The following is a 17,710-nucleotide window of genomic DNA, read 5'->3' on the forward strand; positions in this document are numbered from 1 at the left end:
CTGGAGCAATGATGCTGTAAATTCAGCTTTGCATCACAGGAAGAATTTTTTTTCCCAATTCAAAATAAATGCAGGCTTGTTAAACATCTTTCAAAAACATAAAAATCTTACTGACTCTAACTTTTGCATTTATAGTGTATGGAGTAATGATCTTGGAGGATTTCTCTGTATGACTAACTCTCTGGGAAATCACGTCACAACATGTCGGATGCGGGACAAACAAACATAGTGGCAGTGTAGAAAGATGCCTATTCACATGTTCATACAGTCAAAAGTTATCAAAACACATATCACATATCAGACATATTTACAACAAGTCAAGACTCATTTGCATAAAGGGGTCAAATCATTTTGCAATTGCAGTGAATGCCCACTTTATTGGCTGTAGTTCACGGTTTTACTGTATAAAAGTAAACAGCTGGGGTACAAATTGTTCCTATTTAGGTCAGAAGTATATGCCACAGATAAGGACTGGCACAAAAATCAATATGGCCATTCACAGCCGTACTGTTGTCACGCCTTGAACGGCACACGGACGGTCTTATCCTACAGCGCAAGATTGTTTACTAGCAGACTTTCACAAGAACAACTTTTTACTTCTCTTTAAGTTTCAATCTGACCTTTCCAGACATTTCTATAACTACATTTCCTGTAAAACAGCATCTCCTGTCTTGAAATGAAAATAATAGTTTCAGTTTTGGCACTGAGCATTTTCTGTATCAATGATCAAGTGACAAACATCAGCACTACTAAATTATTGATTTCCTGAACAAATAGCAAAACACTCCCCCTGTCTTCCATTGGTCAGACAAACAGATAGTCCTGCCCTGAACTCATGCCATTGGCTGAGTCAGTGTTTACACAAATGCTTTTCTTATAGCTGTCTTTACTTAAGTTGGTTAAGTATTTTAATATCCAAAGTTAGCCAGCGTTAACATTTATGTTGACATGCTGCATGGTAGCAATATTAGAGCTCTATTCGGTCATATAGCAATATTACACGTGGTTGGTAATTGATGTGTTTTTTTTTATCATAAAAAAACATGAAATGAGAGATCTGTCATATCTGGAGACCAGAATATAATAGATACTTATTTTGAACTTTCTATTCATCAAAGAATCCTGAGGGGAAAAAAGGTTTCCACAAGAATATTAAGAAATTAAGATTAAGACATTATGATAAGAAATGTCTCTTGAGCAGCAAATCAGCATATTAGAATGATTTCTGAAGGATCATGTGACACTGAAGGCCGGAGTAATAATACTGAAAATTCAGCTTTGCATCACAGGAATAAATTACATTTCAAAATATATTACTATTATTATTATTTTATTTTTTTTATTATTATTTTTTATTGCTTACTCACAATTTCTGAAACTATGGCTTCTATGAGTCTAAAAACTCTACCCACAAAACGCACAGAAGATGCAAAACATCACATCTCTTGCATATATATATATAAATGGGGGAGTGTTTTGCTATTTGTTCAGGAAATCAATACTTCCGATTCAAATTTTAGCGAATCCAATTAGTAGTGCTGATGTTTGTCACTTGATCATTGATACAGAAAATGCTCAGTGCCAAAACTGTAACTATAATTTTCATTTCAAGACAGGAGATGCTGTTTTACAGGAAATGTAATTATAGAAATGTCTGGAAAGGTCAGATTGAAACTTATAAAAGAGAAGTAAAAAGTTGTTCTTGTGAAAGACTTTTTACAAAAAACTGTAGTTTTATGGAATTTTACTGTTTTATTTTACAGATTTTTCATGTATTTTTGAAATGTGGTAACCCCCCCCCCCCCCGTCAAATTACAGAAATAGACTGCAAATGTACATTTCCTGTGTAAAATTACATGAAAAACATGTAAATGTCATGCAAATTTCTGTAATTATACGGGGTTTTTTTCTGGCACCCCAGCTGCCGGAATATTACAGTTTTTATGGGGATTTTTTTATATGTATAAAGTCAGTGTGTAACTGAAAAATGTTATTTAGATAAATATGTTTCTTTTTTTTGAAGCACAGTCTGAGAAAATGAAGCAGGTTGTTGAGAACATCACAGTCATAATATTCCTAAAACATTTTTGTAATTTGTACATTGACTGCTGGGGGATCATGTACATCTTGTTCAGCATCACACAAGATTGAATGCGCGCCAGAGCTGCAGATTCCTGTGGACTCTGAACATAACGTTCAGTTCTACGGTTAAATAGCAACATTGTGATATGACTCAACAAACATCACCAACTAAATATTCAAGTGTGTGTCATATTAAAGGGGATAGGCCTATATAATGAAAAACAGAATTTTCGACCCTGCCTGGATAACAACACAATGCGTACTATTATGCAATGGTACCCCAGTCATAACAGTGATCAGTTGCATGTAGAAATCCTAAAGGGGAAGCAGCACACAGACTGTTTAACACTCATGATCAGAAAGAGGGTAGAAAATGTTCATGCAAATGGAAATTTCCACCATTAATGCTATTACAGATCTTTTGAAAGATTACTGAACCTCCTGATCAGAACACAAGCAAAGAAGATGCAGAAACAGACGATCTCATATGTAACCATATGCATATGTAAAATAACGCGATCATCAACATTAAACAGTATATAAATCCAAACTGCCTAATGTTACTGAATGAGATGTTGACAGGATAAGACTGTGAAGCTTTGGAGGTGATGATGGACTCTATAGTCCATCTGTGTTTTGATTATCGTTCTGAATATGATCCAGATGTAGTCGTTGACAAAAACATTATTTTCTCAGCTTTTTGGTCAAATTGTTGCTTTTTTTCCTTTTCCTTTCCTTTTTTTTTTTTTTTTTGAAACTTACCCACATTCAAGTGTTGATAAATAAAGAATGCATAAAGTTAGAATAAATTTTTTTTTTTGTTGTAGTTTAAAAGCAGAGGGTTTGTTCTTTCTTTTGACATATATATTGCATAGATATTCATACAACAAAATATTCTGGAGGCCATGAAAATGTTGTGAAAATGATAAAAAAAAAACACTGGCGGTGGCTGGCAACTTAAAAATAAACGCTGGCGGAGAAAGAGTTAAAGGGATAGTTCACACAAAAATGAAAATTAGCCCATGATTTACTCACCCTGAAGCCATCCTAGGTGTATATGACATTCTTCTTTCAGGCGAATACAATCTGAGTTATATATAAAAAAATGTCCTGGCTCTTCCAAGCTTTATAATGGCAGTGAATGGCCGTTTCTGTTTTGAAGTCCATAAAAGTGCATCTATCCATGATAAAATTGCTTCACATGGCTCCGGGGGGTTAAAAAAGGCCTTCTGAAGCAAAGTGATGTGTTTGTATAAGAAAATTATTCATATTTAACACTCAGTCTACTTACGCCCAAAGCGCAATTTACGCAACTTGTGACGTCGGAAGTACGTAGAGTGTCATGGCGTAGTGTAAATATCAGCAGTACGTCATGTTACTTGCATGAGTTGCGCTTTAGACTTAAGTGGAATCTGTATGTTTGTTTGGGTGGAAGCTAGTTATTTAAGCTAGTTTCTTACACAAGTGCATCGCTTCGCTTAAGAAGGCCTTTATTTACCCTTCAGAGCCGTGTGGAGCAATTTTATCATGGATAGATGCACTTTTATGGGCTTCAAAACAGAAACGGCCATTCACTCCCATTATAAATTTTGGAGAGCCAGGACTATTTTGCAAGATCTAATTTGACCCTTTACAAATTAGGCGAGGGGCAGTCAGTCTTACTTTTCTGTATCAAATTAGGCCAATCTATGTTTTTATGTAACGGATTTAAAAAAAGAAAGAAATGTATGTATAATTTGTAATACTAGTCTTAGCGGTTTATGCAACCGGCCCCTGCTGGACTAACATTATAAGAGGATTTAGGGCAATTTTTTTTCTGGTTTCTTGCACCAAATGCAGCCTTTTTTTTTTGCATAATCAAAAATACAGAAAAATAAACTGATCATGAACCTTGACATTTTGTGTGTGTGTGTGTGTTTGTGTATGTATCTATGTATATGTATATGTGTATATATATATATATATATATATACATTAGAATTATTGTATATAATACATTTATTATTATCTCTAGACAACAATAATTTTCTCTAACAGTGTAGGGGCCCTTTATTATGGAATTAAAGCTAATCAAGGCTTCCCTCTAGTGGTCATTCTCCATTTCAACATATGGTATGTGGTATTGGAATATGACAAATACAATTACTTTGTTGCTACGTTCATCAACAAGAGATGCCAAGAATTTTACAATGGTTTGTAGCTTAAAAAAATCTTAAAAGTTAAATTCTACAGTTCATCACTGTAATTATTTATCAAATCAGATTTTATTAATATTCTGCCTAATAATGCATGCCATATTCTTTTTGCACATCATTTGTTGTTTGAAAAAAGCCTGGCATGATGTCTCAGTATGTAGTGTATGACTAATGTCAAGTCACATTTCACCTATTTACATTTGATACCTTGTTAGAAAGCGTATATTAAGGCCAAAGCACACAGCAGGTGAGAAAGTAACCGTCATTCAGGGTTTATGAGTGAGTGTGTGTACAGTGTTCACAGATGGGTGGAATGATAATACTCGAGTGGAAAACCCCTGTGCCCATACAAGGAGAGCTGCGAGAGCTCTGGATCTGTGGGAGCATTACTGAAAACAGACTCAATAACGTAAACAGAGACAGTGGCTCCTGGCGATCTCAAGGCATTTTAAAACAAACTGTAGTGCTTTCAGTTCAGCAAAGCCTGACTGTAATGATGAAGAATGCTTTTTTAATGTGCAGCCGATCAGATATATCCTGGAGACAATGTTCATCTGTCTTTATCGTACATTAAAGCATTGCATTTGCGGAAGTCTGAACCAGTCTTAAGGGGCCTGTTGGAATTTGACCAACCCACCCCTCTATCTCCATGACTTTTTTTTTTCTTTTTTCTCTTGATATTTTTCCCCCTGTCACTTTCTCTCTCTGCTTTCCGTGCCTACTCTTCTTTTGTCAATCTCTTTTCAACGTCAACTTCTCTTCTATAAAGCATGTGGGCGTTCAAGGTCATCAGTGTAAAATGAATGTGATTTTCGATTAAAGAGCAGAGAGGCTGTTGGGAGTTTGGTGACGTGAACAGAAACTGTTGCATTCCAGATTTTCACAGCAGCAATCAGCAGGTAATTGAGCTTTTGCTTAGATCTCTTTTCTAAAGGGTATTTTTGGGGAGAATGTCACTGATTATTGATCTACTTTCAATGAAAAATATTCCTTTATTTGTAGATAGCAGCAACTGAACTGAATTGCACTGGTTATCTGCATGTCAAAAGTGAGATGTTTTTGGTAGAAAATAAGAAGTTGTGTTAATAGCGTCTTTTTATGCCAAGGAAATCAAACACCAAAGAGTGCGTTCAAAACTGTTTTCCCAGCAGAGCTTGTGTGACGGAAAAGAAAATCTGTCAAATCTCATTGCTAGTCATTGAAAAGGAATCAGAATTTGGCTTTTGCATGTGATGAAAAGCATATTCTTTAGTGCTTGTTGCTGTAGAGTGCATGCAAAATGAGTTGCTTCAGGCTTAAAAATGAATGTGCTGATGATTTTCAGTTCAAATTTGCATGTGTGTTGTGTGTGTTTATGTATATAATATGCAGCTCACACCTACCCTGCATTACCATGCCTCTATTGAGAGATCTTCGGAAAAAAGATGACATCAATGCTGTTTATCAGCTGAAAGAGAAACTGGGAGAGTGAGTTTTCCTTCCTTACGGACTAATATATTCAATATTTAAGAGTATTCTGAACACGTAATGACTTGAGAGTAGATTTTCACATTTTAGTTTACCAAACACATTTAAAGACTTGTCGACTAGAAGCAGAAAATATTAAGACTCAGGAGACTTCACAATGTGCTCATGGAACTCAAACCCACCATTATCCATTAATTGAGAACAAAAGTGATTATAACTGTTGTAAATGTATAATGTCTCAGGGGCTCGTTCTCTGAGGTTCGAGTGGCTCAGCACAGATGCACACAGAAGCTTGTGGCTGTCAAGTGCATCCGCAAGAGAGCGCTAAAGGGGAAAGAATCCTTGCTGGAGAATGAGATTGCAGTTTTACGCAGGTCAGTGACTTTACAAAATGCTCTGGATTGATTTAATTGTTTGACTTTATGAAGGGTTCTTTACATTATTGTGGATATTATTAAAACACAGCTGCATTTTACAAGTCTTTTCTGATTTGGTAACAAAATGGATTTTTCTTGTATGTCCCTGTGATTTCTTTGCAGGATAAATCATGAAAATATTGTGTCTTTGGAGGAAACCTTCGAAACTCCTTCTAAACTGTATTTGGTAATGACACTGTGAGTGGACCAAAGTGTGAAAAATTAAAATATTGTAGTTAAGAATTAATTTAGTTTAGATTAGACAGACAGATAGAATGATAGAAAAAAAATGAATGAACGATATATAGATAGATAGATAGATAGATAGATAGATAGATAGATAGATAGATAGATAGATAGATAGATAGATAGATAGATAGATAGATAGATAGATAGATAGAAAAAACAATAAACCAAATGACAGAGACAGACCGATAGATAGATAGATAGATAGATAGATAGATAGATAGATAGATAGATAGATAGAGAGATAGATACAGTAGATAGATAGATAGATAGATAGATAGATAGATAGATAGATAGATAGATAGATAGATAGATAGATAGATAGATAGATAGATAGATAGATAGATACAGTAGATAGATAGATAGATAGATGGATGGATGGATGGATGGATGGATGGATGGATGGATGGATGGATGGATGGATGGATGGATAGATAGATAGATAGATAGATAGATAGATAGATAAAACAATAAACCAGATGACAGAGACAGACCGATAGATAGATAGATATATAGATAGATAGATACAGTAGATAGATAGATAGATAGATAGATAGATAGATAGATACTGTAGATAGATAGATAGATAGATAGATAGATAGATAGATAGATAGATAGATAGATAGATAGATAGATAGATAGATAGATAGATAGATAGATAGATAGATAGATAGAACAATAAACCAAATGACAGAGACAGACCGATAGATAGATAGATAGATAGATAGATAGATAGATAGATAGATAGATAGATAGATAGATAGATAGATAGATAGATAGATAGATAGATAGATAGATAGATAGATAGATAGATAGATAGACAGACAGACAGATGTAATGAGGTCAGTGTCTCATGCAGGTTGACAGGAGGAGAACTACTGGACCGGATTCTGGAGAGAGGCAGTTACACAGAGAAAGATGCCAGTCGGGTCATATCTCAGGTTCTGCAGGCGGTGAAGTATCTACACCAGCTGGGTGTTGTTCATCGAGACCTAAAGGTATACCTGAGAACAAAATATAACACTTTAGTCTCTGTTTTAACTGTTTTAGTTTCAAAGCACTCATGACGAGGGTCTTTTTAGGTAATGTTTTAGAGCATCAGTATGTTGGATATAGTTTTAATTCCAGCCTTTCACTGTGGGTGCTTTGCATGAAGCTGAGTGAATATTACAATCATAATTAGTTCTCTCTCCATTAGCCAGAGAATTTATTGTATGAGACTCCATTAGAAGACTCCAAAATTGTCATCAGTGACTTTGGTCTGTCTAAAATGGAAGAGCAGGGGACTCTTTCCACGGCCTGTGGGACACCTGCCTATGTTGGTAAGAGAGACAGTTTATGATCATGATAGTGAACTAATATATTGTTCAGTAACATACAGAATCAAGTCCGGTCTGACAGCAAATAATATGCACTAGAAAAAAAACTAAACCAAATGCACTAATGTGACACCAGGAACTTTAATTTCCAAGGAATGAACTAAAGAACCCCATATAGTCAAAGATGTTGTCTTTCTGAAACTGAAGTGCTGAGAAAAAACACTGAAGTTTTGAAAGTGTAGTCTTTGCCACTGACTGTAACGTTTGACAACTGATGTTCACTATATGTATAGCTCCTGAACTTCTACAGCAGAAGACGTACGGTAAAGAGGTGGATCTCTGGGCCATTGGGGTGATTACGTTCATTCTGTGAGTGATGGATTAATATTGTTCACTCTACATGTATAAACTGTGTATGATAAACAGCACAGTACAGAACTGAGAGTCTGTATCAGCGGTTCTTCGTTTTCTGGCAGACTCTGTGGCTATCCTCCGTTCTACGATGACAACGACACACAACTCTACAAGCTGATCATAAAAGCTGAATATGAATTTGATTCACCATACTGGGATGACATCTCTTACTCCGGTATGACCATGACAATTCCTAATCTCTCAAACACTCTTAAAAATAAAGGTTCCAAAGGGGGTTTTCACAGAGATGCCATTGTTGGTTCTCATTTTGGTGAACATTTAATAATACGAAGAACCTTTTTCCACTTTAAAGAAACTTGTGTGTAATGCAGTGATTCCATGGATGTTAATGGAATCATCAATGCCAATAAATAACCTTTATGAATGTACTGTACAGAATAAATGACCAAATCACATTCATAGCCTCCTCAGTACAAACGCCCGTATACTGGACAAATCTGTTTTATATTTTCTTGGTCTGTGCCAAAAGTATTTTTAGGTGAAAATATGTCAGAGCAATGTATTGTTTTTTTTTAATAACGCATAACGCCATATTTATATCTTAATGCTACAGTTATGAAATGTGTAAAAACTAATGGCATTTTTTTTTTGGTACAAAAATGTAGTGAAATTTGGACTGAGGAGAAAAGGTTATGAATGTCTAAAATGTTCCCCTAAAATATACATATTTTTTTAGCTTTATGATTTAAAACCTATATAAAAAAATATTTTTGTGAAATGATGTACTTGAAAAGCACATATTTTTATTTAAAGTAAATGCCTCTTGGTTTGATATTTTGCATTATGCATATATTATACAGTTACATAATACATATACATTTTTAAATGTCTTAAAGGAATAAAATCAAAACTTGTTCAATATAAATTAGAACCAATGTTTTTGATTTCTGCAATTGCCTAGGAATATAATTTTATGGGATGAAACAGAATTGGAGCATTAAAGCTTTCACAAACGGTTTTGAAAACTTCTCCCATTAATGCGGAATGTTTTATAATGCAGCCCTAAACACGTCAAATGCTGGCCACATTAACCGGTATTGATCTTCTTGTGTTCTCTGCCTCTTCCTGCCTACTAATGCTTCAGCGAAAGACTTCATAGTTCACTTACTGCAGAAGAATCCAGTGAAGAGGTTCAGTTGTGACCAGGCCTTGCAGCATCCTTGGTGAGTCCATAAATAGCAGGAAAGAGGCGGACGGGTTGATCAGCAGTGAAAAAAGAGACTGTCCTTGAAGAACAGATGAAGAGTTGGGTCACATCTGTGGGAGGGAGTGCGCAAACAGGAAGATGATTATAAAATGTAGAATAAACAGATGTCTCTTAACCTGCAGATCTCTGAGACTGTATAAGATCTTTAAGAAGCACAAAACAATTATGATTTTCATTGCGGAAATGAAATGGAACAGAGAGGAATGCTTTCAGAGAAATGGCACTGCATTATTGTGGTACTTGTATAACATACATTATAGTTACCTAGAAGGAAATTTTATTTGCTCAGATCTTGGCTAAAAAGAGTCCTTTGGGTTTCTGATTATGCTTAATTCCCTGGCCATCATCTTTGTCTGAGATGTTTCTAATGTTCCTTAGGAGGCCTAAAAATAGACAAATACGAGACAACTGTTGCCATACAGTAAAACTAGAGCTATAAAATCATCTCAGATCAATATGATCTCAGAAATATTCAGTGAGACATTTTTGAATTTCTATTGAGATCTCTGACTTGGTTTTCATATTTTACAAACTGAGCACAGTTGGAGATCAGTGTTGAGATCTCTTCTGAGCTCTTGAGGAGACACATACTTTTTCTACAGACTTAAAGGGATAGTTCACCCAAAAATGAAAATGTTGTCATCATTTACTCACCCTCAAGTTTTTCTAAACCTGTATGAGTTTATTCTTCTGTTGGATGTTGGTAACCAGTTGGTATGTTGGTAACCAGACAGTTGATGGTAGCCATTGACTTCCATAGTAGGAAACAAAACTAAAAAACTACTATGGAAGTCATTGGGTTACATCAACTGTTTAATTACCAACATTCTTCAAAATATCTTCTTTTTTTGTCTCATACAGGTTTGGAACAACTTGAGGGTGAGTAAATGATGACAAAATTTTAATTTTTGGGTGAACTATCCCTTTTACAGTCCCCATTTTCTCTGCTTTTAATTTTAATTCTGTAGTCTAGGAGAAACAATTGAGATATAAAAGAGATCTTTCTCATCAGATTTCTTCTCCCATGGAAAATATGCTATGCTATATGTTGCATGATATAAGTTGTATGTGTTCTAGTGAACACTACCATTCAAAAGTTTGGAGTCAGTAATATAAAAAAATGTAATTTATTCCAGTGATGCAAAGCTGAATTTTCAGCATCATTACTCCAGTCTTCAGTGTCACATGATCCTTCAGAAATCATTCTAATATGCTGATTTGCTGCTCAAGAAATATTTCCTATTATTGGCAAACTTGAAACAGTTGTGCTGATTATGTAAACCTTTTTTCAGAATTCTTGGATGAACAGAAAGTTCAAAAGAACAGAATTTATTAGAAATTTCAATCCTTTGCAACATTATAAATGTCTTTACTGTCACATTTGATCAATTTAATGCATACTTGCTGAATACAAATATTAATATTAATTAATAATAATAAAACAAAAAAACGACTGACCCCAAACTTTTGAACGGTAGTGTACATGTTTCATTTTGAATGAATATAGTTTTGTCGTGGCAGGATATCAGGAGGTGCAGCTCTGGACAAGAACATCCATGGCTCAGTGTCAGAACAGATTCAGAAAAACTTTGCCAAGAGTCACTGGAAGGTAAGAGTGATGAAACAAACCTGTCAACTTTAAAATCATCAAAATTATTTATAATAAATGATTTATCCTTGCACATTTTTTAAAATTCATGTTCCCACATAATCTTAATTTAAAATAACTTCCCCCTCCCTCGTGCAATGACGGCTGCATCCGAAAGCTTAAAAATGTTGCCTTCGGAAGATGCATCAAAGCACCAATGCTAGCTTCACTTCCTGTCTCATGAGATACCTTCATCTGATTGATTTTTAAAGGCAGCATAGATGTGTCCTTCGCTGCCTTTGATATCCCACAATCCGGTGCTTTCCATTCTGTGACAGTTGAGCTAAAAAATAAAGATACTGTCTGAAAGTTGCAGTTGGTGGTCAGTTTATGTGTAAATGTACGTTTTTGGCCAATATTACCCACTTCTGATGTCATTTCTTGTGAGAATTATTATTATTATTATTATTTTTTTTTTTTTATTAAATATTTTCTTACTTCTCACCAAAGCTCGCTGTTTTGCTGTAGATCATTAAACCATTACTCTGCCACAGAAGTCTATCAGGAATCAGTTTTGTGTGGTACCTTCGTGCACAAACGCTGCCAACAAAGTCATTGCCTGATAATTCAGCAAGGCAACAAGTCAGCTGCCTAAGTTTTCGGACGCAGCCGACATCTCTTCTATTCTCTAAAGATGTGTTTACTGCCGTGAGGGTGGAACAACCTGTCAGAACAATAGCAAACAACAACCATCCAATCAATTCCTGATGGACAAAATCAAGTCCCACACTACATTTGTTCGATAAGGCATTTGATTATACGTCACAACAGGGAAGAAAACATGATCGCAACACAGACCGTCTGGTGCATATTGTACACAAAAATAATTGAAATCACCAGTTCTCATCTGTTTTGGTGGACTGGGTTGAGTTCTCCTGTAACACGTTACAATACGGGTGCACTAATATACATTAATTTATGCATAAATAATGCACATGTTAATATATGACTCATGAAGACCATTAATTAATGATTACTGCATCAGCAACTAATAAAGAGTCTATATGATTAATAGATTATATATTAATTGTTATGAATTAAATGTGTCATAATGAATTAATTCCTTAATGACATTAATTAATACTGTCAAATGTGTTAATTACCACAAGGGGTCTAAGCTATGTACTTCAACTTCCAGTTGCCTTCTATAATCAATCATTATGTTATGACTTTACTTGTTGAGGCACATGACTATTAATTAATTAAGTAATATGTCATTTTGCTTTTGACATCCACACTAAGCCATGGATTTCAATTTCCACCTCCACTATGCCAGATGAACAGCCGCATCCAGTGTCTTCTTGTTCATTGCACAGAAATATGTCAGGACAAGCTTGAGGTCTAGGTTACAAAGGCGGATCACTGAGAACATGCGGTCTGGCACTGCTTTTTCTAACACTGTGTCTAGACCAGACAAAGACAATAAAACCCATTATAATCTGTGATACTACACTGGATGCGGAGCGACGCTACACAATACCCAGCTGTAAAACCCCAACAGTAAACTGATGCCATATTCTATTTCTGATGTTCTCCAAGCTCTTGCGCTACTTCTGTTATGAAGGACAAATGGACTTGCAATGGTCTGTCATGTCCAGTGTAGACAGCTGTTGCGGCATAACACGGTAATAGTCCAGTTTAAACATGGTGTAACAGCGGTCAATGGTTCAGATTAGGGGCTTTTGCACAGGAGGAACATTATCATAGTTCCTAGAACTAATGGCGGAAGTACACGTTTTTTTGTGTGTTCGCACCTCAGGAACTGGGAACGATTTTAGTTCAATGAATGCCGTTTGGGGGAACTAAATTAGCTCCTGCTTCAGAATAGGGTTTAACCCAGCACAGTAGGAACTACCAGTGACGCGAGTGTAAGCTGATTGGCTGAACGCACACGAAACACCAGCACCGGCCATTTTTACCAGTGATAGATGGACTTTTCAACCTTTACACTAAGCCAAGGAGAAAATCCAATGCAACTTTGAGGGGACCAAGCGAAACATGATTATGTATTTCTGCTCAGTTAGCGACATTGGCCACTTTTTTAATAAACCGTTTACTTTCTTTGTATAACAGTTCTAATAGTAGACAGGACTGTTAGACAGATCGTAATCTAATGAAGACCGAGCTGTGTGTTCGGGCTCTGGCGTTCTCAGCGCCGTCAAAATAAAAGTTACAACCAGGAAAATGGCCCTAGGGGAACATTTAGTTCCCGGGAAACCACTCTGGTGGTTAGTTCCTAGAACTACCCAGAGTGAAAGGGGCTAATCTGGTGTGCTGATCATTGTGTGCATCCCAACTTACTCAAACACATTCTCTGACATAGCATTCACTGTGCAACTGTCCCACAGACCTTTAGAGGGGATGTCAAACTCCATAACCATAATGACATATTACTTAACAATTAGTTAATAGTCACGTGCCTCAACAAGTAAAGTCATAACATAATGATACATTTGCAAATCATTAGTTAATGATTAATTAAAGCGGACAACTGGAAGTTGAAGTAGATAGCTTTGACCAATTGTGGTAATTAACACATTATTTTACACTAATACTATGTTATTAAGGAATTAATAAATGATTCATTAACATTTAATTAATAGCAATTCATATGTTACTTAATCTATTAATAATTTAGACTCTTTATTAGTTGCTGATGTAGTAATCATTAATTAATGGTTGAGTTCTTCATGAGTCCTACTGTACATTAACACATGATTATCTGTGCATTGGTTAAGCATGAATTCATGCATATGCCTGTTTTGTAAAGTGTTATCAGTTCAAATCTGGGTCCTGAAACAGAACCATTTGAGAACCACTGCATTAGTTATAAGTGGACGATTCTTGAGTAAGATCAAAAATGTACCAGACTACTGAAGTACAGTATAAGACTCCCAAGAGCATGTGTGATGTGTGAAAAGCTCTACATGACCTGTGTCAGGTGAACTGTGGCTGAAACAACACTTAGCATTGGTAAATGTATGGCTAGAGTTACTTTAGCGTCATATGGAGGCTTTGTTATTATTTGACGCCAGTCGTTGTTGCTCGACTTCAGAAAGTCTGCCATGCCGTGCAATTATGGCTTGTACCTTTAAAAGGCCAAATGCTGTAATTGCTGTAACTATTAGGCTTTTAGTTTTAGTGCAATAAATGCCCCTTAACATTAAACAGACTCTTCTGCTCTTATGTGTAGTGTATGTTTACCGTTTGCCATTTAAAGATATTTTATATCACTGGATTCTGCAGCATTATCACTGGTGTCTTGTGTTCCAGAGAGCCTTTAATGCCACTAACATCGTGCGTCATTTAACGAAGAAAACCCACTCCGGGGAAGACGATGAAGGGAATCACTCCACAAGTACAGGTGAGGAGACGTCACATGGATGTAATTACCTGCACATGATATAACAGCACCAATATGATATTGCTTTTATACAACGATTCACAAGAGTAAACAACATTTCTGACTACATTATGAATATATTTGTCCTCCACTTCTTGGTCAATCAGATTGGATGACAGGAATAAACTTGCATAATCATTAGACCAAAAGCACAAACAAAACATAACAAAAACAGTTTATGAGTCCGTGGTTTACATTCCATTTTGATGAAAGAAATTGCTAAAATTTTACACAATGTTGACATGAATGTCAATAGACTGAAATGTTTAATCTCTGTTTAATCTCATAATTTCTGCTAAACTCAATTTGAATTTGATTCTAAAATATGCTTTATTTTATTTTCCCTGAGAGTCATTGAATTATTTAATTTCACTTTTTCTGTTTAGGGACCATCTGACAATCCACTGGCAGTAAACCGAGGGTCTGTAAAAAAAAAAAAAATCATCAAATATGAAAACTGTGTCATTTACTCAACCTCATATTGTTCCAAACCTCTATGACTTGTTTTCTTTCCAAGACAAAAGGAGAGGGTTTAAGAAAGAGCAGTGTGAACTATGAAAGAAGTGAACAGGTTCTGTGAACATCGAAAACTAAAAAAGTTGCATTGTTTGAGAGTTGAGAGGGCCAGATTTTTAGAAGGCCAGACTTTTTATTATGGGAGACTGACAAGAAAAAACATTCTTTGAAAAGAAAAATAAATGTTATCCTAAAAATGAACTTATTTTTTTTAATAATAATAAAATAAATACATTTTAATAAACTAAAATAAATAAATAAAAATGAATAAAAACTACACGTTTTAAAAACAAAATTACTAAAACTTTTGGCTAAATTGAAATTCTACTTCAAAATATTAACAAAAAAGTAAAATATCAATGAGACAAAAAAACACTGATTGACAATCCCTATCATTGTTTGCTTGTTTCATAAGAGAAAATAGCACTTTGCTAAACCTCTTCTTTTGTGAGAGAAAAATCACAGGTTTGGAACAACACAAACATGAAATCATTTTGACTTTTGTGTCTGACCGCAGTGGTCACTGTGTTTGTCAGGATTGACATAAACTGAATCCGAAATCGCCGCCTATACCCTCAAATAGTGCACTATTTAAGGCGACAGCCATTTGTAGTGGTGTCGAAACCACAACCATTTAAACCAAACCAGTCATTCTATCCCACAATGCACCGCAATAACGAGTGTACATCCGATATTCGCTCAACCAACGGCTGTCCGAATTCGCTCACTCGGTTTCATTCACTCCTTCAAGTGAACTGTATTTGTGGACTAACAAAAGGGATTGGAATTTGGTGATTTGGGATTCAGCCAGAGACTCTGAAACACACCTGTGCCGCTGTCAGTGAGCCTTCTGTCAGAGCTGCTACACTTCAGTGGGCTGCTACTGTAAAATACCCTCAGTGGAGAACAGCTCCTTCACAACTCGTGTTTTCATAAGTGTTCTACTCCCCGTCTACTTGTATTTGACGCATAACAGCATGCATGCATTTGACAGAACGCAACATTTAGCCATGTAGTACTGACTCTCAGCTGTAAGGACTGTCACTTGAAGCTGTATCAGTGCGTTACAAGAACAAATATGGCATAGAATTGGGTATTACAGTGGATAAATGAAGTAAATATTGTATCTCTTGTATCTCTGCTCTCATTACACCATGGAATAAACAAACCGAGTGTTGTGTTGTGAATCTGTCACAGGGATGATATACAGAGAAAAGGACAGAGCCAAAAGAAAAGATTTAAATTTTGAACGCTCGCCATCAATTGCCATTCCCTTTGTAAGCAATCTTATCACAGCCCCATAAATTAAGAAGAACAACAGAGTATCTCCACCACTGACTGTAATGATACGCTGATCAGACAGAAACGCTGCCCCCTCTAATTCATGGAAAGAGCTTATGTACGGACCAGCTGAAATCAACATCATGAAATCTGGCCCAAACTGATAATTCAATCAATTATGTTTAAAATAAAAATAAAAAACTCAAATGGGGCAAACTACATGAGCTCATGATCTGAATATCAGTGGGATGATTGTGATTTTGGACACAACAAATAAATAAATGGACAAAACAACAAATACGCCGTCCGAAGGGGGAAATCTATGGAAAAAATCAATCTGAGCCAAGTCACTTTGTCCCATAGCTTTCTGTGAGGAACATATCAAAGTTTAAGTTATTCATTCTTCATTTCGTATTCCAATTAAATGTAATTAAATTCAATTCATTCAATGTACATATTGTGTTTTTAAATACTGGGGCACCTCAAGGATGTGTTCTGTCACTTCTGTTGTTCTCTGTTTATTAGGGCTGTAACAATATATCGTGTCACAATATATCGCAATACAAAAATGCAACAATATGTATCGTGGATAGTGACAATATGTATCGTGTATAATTAAAATAAAATAAAAATTACTGTGTGGAAAATTACTAGTTTTAGTGTCAGTACTACAATAAACTACTATATATAATGTTGAATATTATGTATAATAATGCAATGGGGGAATATTTGTGGTTCCTGTTAATGCCAAATGTCTGATGTTACCAGTAAAAAGTGGCCAACATTATTTTAAATATATCTAGTCAATGACAAGCATGTTCATCTAAAACAACTCTGTATTTTCAGCTTCAGAATCATGAATATTGTTATTCTGGTGTCTCTATTGTCCTGTGTGTTGGGTTTCCAGCACCAAGTCCAAGACTATTCACTTACACACACAATGTAATATCAAATTTAGCATTTTAATCAACAGGTCATTTTTTGTTAACCTTTTATCATATGTCTTGGAGTATCGCAATAATATTGTATCGTCAGTTCAGTATTGTGATATGTATCGAATCGTGTGACATGAGGGCATCGTTGCACCCCTACTGTTTATACAAGTGAAATAAGAATGCAGATAAATGAGACAACCCCAAATCAGAAAAAGTTGGGACACTGTACAAATTGTGAGTAAAAAATGAATGGAATAATTTACAAATCTCATAAACTTATATTTTATTCACAATAGAATTTCACTAGTTCACACTTACAAATAAGTTAGATATAATAAATGCGTATTTGGCGTGCTGTCCGAGGAGAGGGCTCCGGGCTCGGTATTCGGCCCGAACCCAGAGTACTCCCCCCGTATTCCTGGCTGTAAAGATTAAGCCAAGAGTGAGGAGTCTGGGTGGTGGAGGGATGCTGAAAAACTGTCAAGGAATATTAGGTGAGTTGACAGTGTGGATATATATATACTTCTTGTCATGCTGATTAGGGTAGACATAATTGTTTG

General features: G+C 35.6%; 1 protein-coding gene across 2 annotated transcripts; it reads left to right on the forward strand.

The window, feature by feature from the left end:
* Positions 1-4,878: 4,878 nt before the first annotated feature.
* On the forward strand, positions 4,879-15,085 carry pnck (pregnancy up-regulated nonubiquitous CaM kinase). Of its 2 annotated transcripts, none has more exons than XM_081348474.1 (12): positions 4,879-5,176; positions 5,649-5,744; positions 5,987-6,118; positions 6,284-6,358; positions 7,266-7,404; positions 7,605-7,728; positions 8,019-8,094; positions 8,202-8,314; positions 9,245-9,323; positions 10,889-10,976; positions 14,289-14,379; positions 14,805-15,085. In XM_081348474.1, the coding sequence occupies exons 2-12, from the start codon at positions 5,671-5,673 to the stop codon at positions 14,813-14,815; spliced, it is 1,002 nt and encodes a 333-aa protein (XP_081204600.1). In that variant the 5' UTR covers positions 4,879-5,176; positions 5,649-5,670; the 3' UTR covers positions 14,816-15,085. The 2 variants fall into 2 exon arrangements, 1 of the variants encoding a protein (XP_081204600.1); XR_014028909.1 differs by having other exon boundaries at positions 5,115-5,176; positions 10,897-10,976; positions 14,805-14,838.
* Positions 15,086-17,710: the final 2,625 nt, after the last annotated feature.

Source organism: Scardinius erythrophthalmus (assembly GCF_964197995.2).
Source record: "Scardinius erythrophthalmus genome assembly, chromosome: 20".
In the NCBI taxonomy this organism is placed as follows: Eukaryota; Metazoa; Chordata; class Actinopteri; order Cypriniformes; family Leuciscidae; genus Scardinius; species Scardinius erythrophthalmus.

What these genes read in the sequence shown, in the direction of transcription:
- pnck (XM_081348474.1), top strand. Translation starts at nt 5,671, where the DNA reads ATGCCTCTATTGAGAGATCTTCGGAAAAAAGATGACATCAATGCTGTT. An exon ending in CTGAAAGAGAAACTGGGAGA is followed by an intron (nt 5,745 to 5,986) that starts GTGAGTTTTCCT and finishes ATAATGTCTCAG; the next exon opens with GGGCTCGTTCTCTGAGGTTC. An exon ending in GGGGTGATTACGTTCATTCT is followed by an intron (nt 8,095 to 8,201) that starts GTGAGTGATGGA and finishes GTTTTCTGGCAG; the next exon opens with ACTCTGTGGCTATCCTCCGT.